Source organism: Anopheles darlingi, chromosome 2 (genome assembly GCF_943734745.1).
Source record: "Anopheles darlingi chromosome 2, idAnoDarlMG_H_01, whole genome shotgun sequence".
Taxonomy (NCBI): domain Eukaryota; kingdom Metazoa; phylum Arthropoda; class Insecta; order Diptera; family Culicidae; genus Anopheles; species Anopheles darlingi.
The window spans coordinates 38,056,903-38,064,253 of NC_064874.1; the positions used below are offsets into that span (position 1 = coordinate 38,056,903).

The window sequence follows — 7,351 nt, forward strand, 5'->3', positions numbered from 1 at the left end:
CGAGCGAGTCACACATTTCGGATTGCTGGAAAAACTGACAACCAGCATCAATTAGCCCTTCTTGTTTGTTGCAGACCGCCATCAACCATCAGCGTTGTTGACGGCGCATAGAATTCTAAAGTACGTAGGAGTGTCATTAAGAAGTGATTATTCGGTTGCTTGATTCTTTTTAAGCTTAGTGATGTAATACTCTCTCGTCCTCTCCCTTTCTTTATCTGTTGTTGAAGTAGAAGCTAATGAAAAAGTGTTTTGTTGTAATACTCCAACTGTCCTACTGTCTACCATTATGCTCTTCTGAGACTTCCGTTCTCACTTTCAACCATCGATATCCTCTTTTTGTACGCTTACAGATACCGAAATACGTGACCTCGGTGTGACACACTACAGCTCATCGCGAGCATCGGTCATCTTTACCAGTGAAGTGCGTTCTATGCTCGCCGCCCTGCTTCTCGACATCGCGTGCCGTTTGGTGAGCTTTTGAAGTTGACCTTTCTACGCCGCATCGATGATCTACAGTTTAGTTTAAGTTAATCACCTTTAAACCTACCTTGCGTTGGAACGATAAGCCTTTCGCTCTACGTTAGATTAGTTGCCTCTGTTACGCAAAGTTAGCCGCAACGATTTGTGTTGAATTGTACAATGCTTTTTAGTCAAATTTCCCCCTCAGTCTGTGTCACGTGCACTGTAACTCTCAAAACCTTCCCACCAGAGAAAAGTAAAGAGAAAAAAAAAACCTGGAAACTGCTCTGCTGCAAAGACAAAAATGAAAAGAAAACAATTTGGATCGAGATGATATAGACCGCAAAGCAGAACGCCTGTAGTGGTGTACCCTCGAAAAGCTCCTCGAATTCAAACACGTGCAAACACACACACACACACACACACACAGACACACAGACGGGAGCGGTTTTTGTGATGAAATTTAATTTACCCCGCGAACAAACAAAAACAGTGGCACAAATTAAATTCATCGCCGTCAAACACCGCGTCCGAAACCGAAGATGGCCATTCCAATAATTGCCGGCACGACCTTCCACTGACGCAATGACGCGGCGATGATGATGATGATGATGATGATGATGATGATGATGATGATGAGGATGATGATCGCTCAGTATTTGTTACCGTCACCGGTCAGCAACACTCCATTATCCAAACAGTAAAACCCCGCAAGCAGCTCGGGCCTTTGTGGTGTAGTGTATCGCATGAAGCATTCCAGCTTTTTAAAGCAACAGTAGCGCACAGACACGCTCACACACAAGCATATCAAACAGAAACAATAGACACAGAAGAGGAAAGGCGAAAAAAACCATCAGCCTCAACAGAACAGGCTCACAAAGCAACAATAACACGGCACACGAACACAAACAGAAACAGAAACAGAGCGGATCCCGGTGACAAAGCGTACGCTTGCGAAGGACGCCGTCTGGAACGGAGGTGGGGAACTGACACTTCCGCTTCCCGTCCCGCCCCGAGTAGCCGTTGTCGAGAGCGTGCGGGACGGGAAATAAATTAAATTAATTAAATTGAACCCACACTTCAACGTCACCAGCGCGAATGGTGTTGCGTTTCATCGAGCCGAGCCATCGAACCGAAGAGAGCTACTCCGGTGGAACAGCTTGCTCGGTTGATGATGCAAAGAGACGTTCTTTTGCGCCACGGAAATTCTGGTTTGCAAGCAAGAAAGCGAATGAAAAAAAAGAAACATCACGGCACAACACTTTCAACACGGATGGTATCGCAATGGCTACTGAGTGAGCCAGTGCGACAGAGGAGCCTATAAAGTATCATTCACGAGATGGATGGTGTCATAGTAGGCTCCGATCCTGTTGCATGTACCACATTCCATCGAGCACTTTAAGCGGCAGCATAATGGCACGCAGAGAGAGAGAGTACGGATAAAAATGGTCACTTTTTTTAGGAGCGGCATTTCAATGCGAATGCGTAACGCGATGCATGAGCGATGATTGCAACGGGAATCGTTGGAATGTGCGCATTCCGATCCATGGCCTCCTAGCACCCGGTGGTTTGCCCATTAACCCCATCGGGAGAGGGACCATTATGAACTTATGAATATGGAACCAATGCGGGCGCGCGCTCGTGCAACAATCATGTGTCGGCGCATGGTAGTGGTTTGTGGTCGCGCACGGCCCTGCGCGCGAAAATGGAAACATTATGTAGGCTGCGGAATGTGGCTGCTGCTGCTGCTGATGGTTCTGGAATGTGCAGCTCATTTGGTGGCGACCATCGATTGCGTCGCACCTGTGGACGTCGGACCGCAGGCAATTAAAGAGGAAGTATGGAAGTGCAATTGTGCGGAAAGAGCGGAGTGCGTACGGGGACCCTTTTTCTCCGGCACCGGCCAGACGATGGCTGTTGTACTCAAAACTCCCTCTGGCGGCGTCGTGGATGCGTACGTCGGTCGAGGTTTGTAATTAAATTTCGAGCCCGAAAACCGTATAATAACAACCGTTTTCTCGCAATCAGCGAATCGTGAAGCTGCTGTAGCCGCTAGCGGGTGGACGACGAGGAGGAAGAGGACATTTCCAATTACGGGGCCAGCTGGAACAGAGGCCTGTGGCGGTCTGTGGCACAGTCACATACGACGGTACTGTTCAAAGTTTATGCTGTTAAGCAGTGAGGGAATGAGGAAGCGAACGAATGCGTTGCAGCATATGCTGACGCTGCAACAAATTTAATTCGAAAATCTCTTGCCCCATTCTTTGCCGTGGAGTAGTAGTAGTGGTAGTGTTGCTCCCCCACCCAGATGCCAGCAGAGCATCCTTGAGCTCGTTTTTGAAGCTCACAGGCCTTGAGGCCACCGTTCACACGTCAGCTTTCAGCATCTCCGGACCTTCCTGGAACGGGATGTAGGCCAATCGATGCCGTGAAAGGAACTCCCTCTTCATCAAACGTCCATCAAGTCCAGCAAGAGTGGCTCAAATCGATTAAGCTTGAAGCTCAGGTTTCCGCTCAGGTTGGTCAGCCAAACAGTCTTCTCCATGAAGAATCTGTTGCTTCAACAAGACAGCAGCAGTAGCAGTCCCTTCTCAAGTTTGCTAATAATTGCCAAAGGCTATATTCACACACATGCACACACAGGCAGACACCTCGATGGACATTAATCACACATCACTGTCCAAGGAGCTGCTTCAACCAAAAAGGAGTTCAATTTGATTTTCCGCTTCCCGCGATGCTGCTCTACCCGAAAAAGGATGTTGTTGCCCCACAAACCCGGCCGGGGCGGTCCCGGGTATCCGGCCGAGATCTGTCAGTTGCTGTCACCCCGATAGTGGCCACCCCGTTTTTGGGGGGAAGATTATTTGTTTCAAAAGTCGATGCCAACTGCTCTTCCTCCTCTCGCTTAAACAAGTCCACCAACAAGTTTGATTGCGCAAAACCCACATCTGTTTTCTGCAAAAGTTTTGCTCGACAAAACCCCTTCATCGGTACCACCACCTCGGAGAGGTTGGTTGGTGCGAGACCGTCTTGGAAAGTTTTGTCCCTTTTCTCTGACACCTCTTTGCTCTCCTCGGGGAGATGAGCACACTAACGGGTGGTGGTGGTGGAAACTGGAAACTATGCAGCGCAGAGCATTTTGTGGACGCAACAGGAGACACACAGCTGCTGCTCGGACACCACCATACCACCGTTCCGGAGACTCGGACCACTTGACTTGGCCAGCGATTTCGATGCGGTTTCGGTCACACAGCAGCAGCTGCAGGCGTAAGTTTTGCACCACGTGGCCACCAAGGTGCCAGGGAGGCTCCAGAGCCGACTTTGATTAGAAAACGGGCCGCAAAAGGCTGAGGGTGCCGCCCGGTTGCCCGGATTCACCGGGAAAAGTTTGTTCCAACCCGAAATCCAACCCGAAATCCACGGCCTGCTCCGTTGCGCTGCTGCTGCTGCAGAGGCACCAAACAAAAAAAAAAGAAGCGTCAGAATTCTCAACCACCAACCCACTACTGTGTGGAGCGAGAATGGGTAACTTTGGTAACCATCTCTAATCCGCCTCTCTCTCTCGCTTCATTTACTGGCCACAAAACACAATGGGCAATGGATGCCTGTTCGCGCGTCTTGGGAGAAACTTCGAGACTCGAGACTCGCAAACCAAGAACGCAAATCACTGCGGATCTTTCCCAAAAATGGTGACCTACTTTTGATTCGCCACTTCCCGCACACTGCTTGGCTGGTTGGCCAATGGAATTGGCTTGTAGCGGGTTTGAGCCGGAGAAGGGCATCATCTGACATCATCGTCTTCGTCGTCGTCGTCTTCGTCGTCGCCATTATTGTAGACAAACTTTTGCTCACCAAAAGAACGGGATCCAGCTTTGCATACTGAGCAGTAGCAGCAGGAGTAGTAGGAGCGTAGGTGGCCGCTTTTGGTCTTCTCTCCCTGAACGGACAAACACACACACACACACACACACAATCACTGCAACAGTGCATCCGTAGCCGTGGTCCAATGTGTCCCGGTGCGAGATATGCGGTGCGAATGCAACGATACGAATGCCGTGCCCGCGCAGTCGAGTTATGCTTTTGTGTTGTTTTTGCATCCAGTTCATTATCCTTCTGCTGTGCTGTGCACTCGTTAGTTTGCTAATTTTCGTTCCAACTTTCATAACATTCGGAGTTAGTTAAATCTAATCAAAACAACACACGAGAACACAACAAACAAGAAAACAAGTTGCTAGCGGCAAACCGGGGGCAAATTGCAATGTAAATATGTATCAGTACAGTGCAGCCAGGGGGGGTAGAAGCCTGTTGGCTGCCTACGAATGATCACGCGACCGACACACACACACACACCTTTGGCACACGAAATGGCATGCCAGGACAAGCCATAGAATTAGTCAAAAGTGGCCGGAAAATCAGAAAACTGAGGGAAAAGAAGCATATTGACGGAGCGTTATGCTGGTAGCTGTCGGAGAGGATACTGAAATGTTAGAAGTAAATGAATTTGTTGTACTCCCTATATTCCTTCTCGTTGCGCTCCTTGCTAAATTTATCCACTCAGATCCTACTCTTCCTGCCTTCTGGTCCTCCGTTTTCCCGTTTCTAATCTGTACATTTGCTGCTAGCGCCTTAGATGTGCATCCTGATCCTGAACGTCGTCCCCGAGCCCCAACAGTAGATAAGTCATTGTCGTCGAGCTGCAAAAGATATCGTTACTAGCGTTGTGAGTGACATTCATTTCTTTATGGAAAGTTTATTTTATGATAGCGAGATAGTGAAAAACCCACACACACAAATACACACGTACACACACGTACACACATACAAAATGACAAGGCATAGCATTTATAAAAAGAGAAAGAGAAGAAATTCCCTCTGGCAAATGGTGTAAACCGTAGTGAAATGTGTTTAGCACAAAACAACCAATCGCTATAGCGACGGCGAACGGAGTGTGGTGTGCGTGAGGGATCGATCGATCCCTTTAGATGATCGTGTACGTCGTCAGTTTCGTGGAGTGTGGAACAGGATATAGGGACAACTCACTCAGCTCAAAGTTAGTCGAAATTATTGTAAATGTTTATGGCGCCGATGATGATGATGCACAGTAGAGGCGGGGTGGGTGAATCGGAAGTCGAAAGTCGATTCCCGTTTCCCGAGAGGCCGGGAGAGGTCATGACCTCCGTGTCCCCGTGTGTAGGCTTAGGGTGGATGGACGATGGATAGTACACGACATATTTCTTATAAACCAGATAAGCTCCTAAGTGTATTTAGTGTGTGTAAAACGGTTTGGGTGAAAGGTAAGCTTAAACACAATGACGCACCCATTCATTCAGCATTCATACCAAACGAAACACGGCCACGGCGATGGATTGTCAGAGTGACACTGACACGACTCACCATTTCCTTTTTCCAGTCTTTTGAAAACACACTACTCTGCCATAATGTGCGGGCGAAAACCGGTAACTTTCACGACTTTTCACGACAACCACGCGAACCATACCAATGCATCATTTCATACAGTAAAGCAGAAGCAGAAACGAAGAACGCAAAAAAAAGAAAGAAAGGAAAGCAGCAGCAGTGGGAGAACAAATGACGAATGCGAGAAAATGTGCATGGAAAAAAGGCAAATGAAACAAAAAACACTCTTTATATGATGACTTATACTTTTTATGATATCTATATTGAAAAATAGCGCACGCATGCGCACACGATGGACGAACCGTCGTGAATGTGAAGAGCGGTAGTGGGTACTTGAATCCGAGAAACAACAGACAAAGAAATAATGATCAAGATGCACCTTTTTGTAAATATCTACACACAAAAACACACATACACAAACACACAAACAACAACCTAAACGCAGATCCAAAAAAAAGCCCTAGAAGGGAAGTGCTGCGGTCAGATAAGGACCCATACAGAAGCTATCGAAAGATTAACAGAAAAAAGAACAAAACTCACAAACTTTAGCAGACGATAGGCTGCTTCACTTTGTGCGCTGCAAAACCAACGATCATTCTTCGACCTACTTGCACACAAACAAACATTCACTCACATCACACTTTCTCCGCACACCGTTCATCATCAGATCGTACTCCTGGGCGAGGAGCGAAATAGATGCAATCATGAAAGCGAAGTTTAGGTTGGTAGATGAATTTAATGTTTTCTTTCACCAAAAAAAAAGCAAAATCTGAAACAGAAACTCACGGAAATGGAATGCTAGCAAACCAAGTTTTTGGCTGAAGATAAGGGATGAAATCAAAGAGTAACGGGGCACAGAAGAGATACAGTGTGCGAGAGATCGGAAAGAGCTCGCGGTGCTCGCAGATTATCGAAAATTATAAGCAAACACTTGCCAACCCCCCTCAAAGTTCCCTTCAAGTTCCGTTGTTCCAGACGGGAATTGGAATGGGGCGGAAAACCGTAGACCCGAAACATTGCAACTACCAGAAACTTGCTTGCAGAAAACTGGAACAAACAAACAAAAAAACAAAACACACAAACACACACTAACAAGCGAGAACCATGTGCAACATTAACTGTGTAAAACGACAAAAGTACACTTTGTCCAGAACGAAGAATAAAGTAAATCAAATAAAAAAGAATAACTAAAGCTCATCGCAGTGTGCTCTATTGATTTTCCTCTCTTTTTTCGTAACACTTTTTTGTTGTTTTATGAAAATAAAATCGTTCGTTCAGAAGTTTGCATGAAATTTCTTTTCCTTTCAATAAATTAATGTTCTCTTCCATAAACGAACCAGCAATTCGTCCGAAACTGATTTAAATTTCCATTTGACAGCTGCATTTCCAAAGTTTTAGGTTATGGTTTGTGGTAGAACGGTTGCGTTAAAAGTGAGCTGCCTGAATCCGAGCTGTAGTCGCGGAACAACCACTTGTT

The 7,351-nt window shown here is 46.7% G+C and overlaps 1 protein-coding gene across 1 annotated transcript in view; it reads left to right on the forward strand.

Annotated features, from left to right (window-relative positions):
- LOC125948549 (neural cell adhesion molecule 2-like) overlaps positions 1 to 6,697 on the forward strand; it is a 118,487-nt gene extending 111,790 nt beyond the window's left edge. The window contains exon 11 of the mRNA XM_049674739.1: positions 351 to 6,697. Coding sequence (XP_049530696.1) covers positions 351 to 481 — 131 coding nt within the window. The 3' untranslated portion in view covers positions 482 to 6,697. The remainder of the gene's footprint in view (positions 1 to 350) is intronic.
- Positions 6,698 to 7,351: the final 654 nt, after the last annotated feature.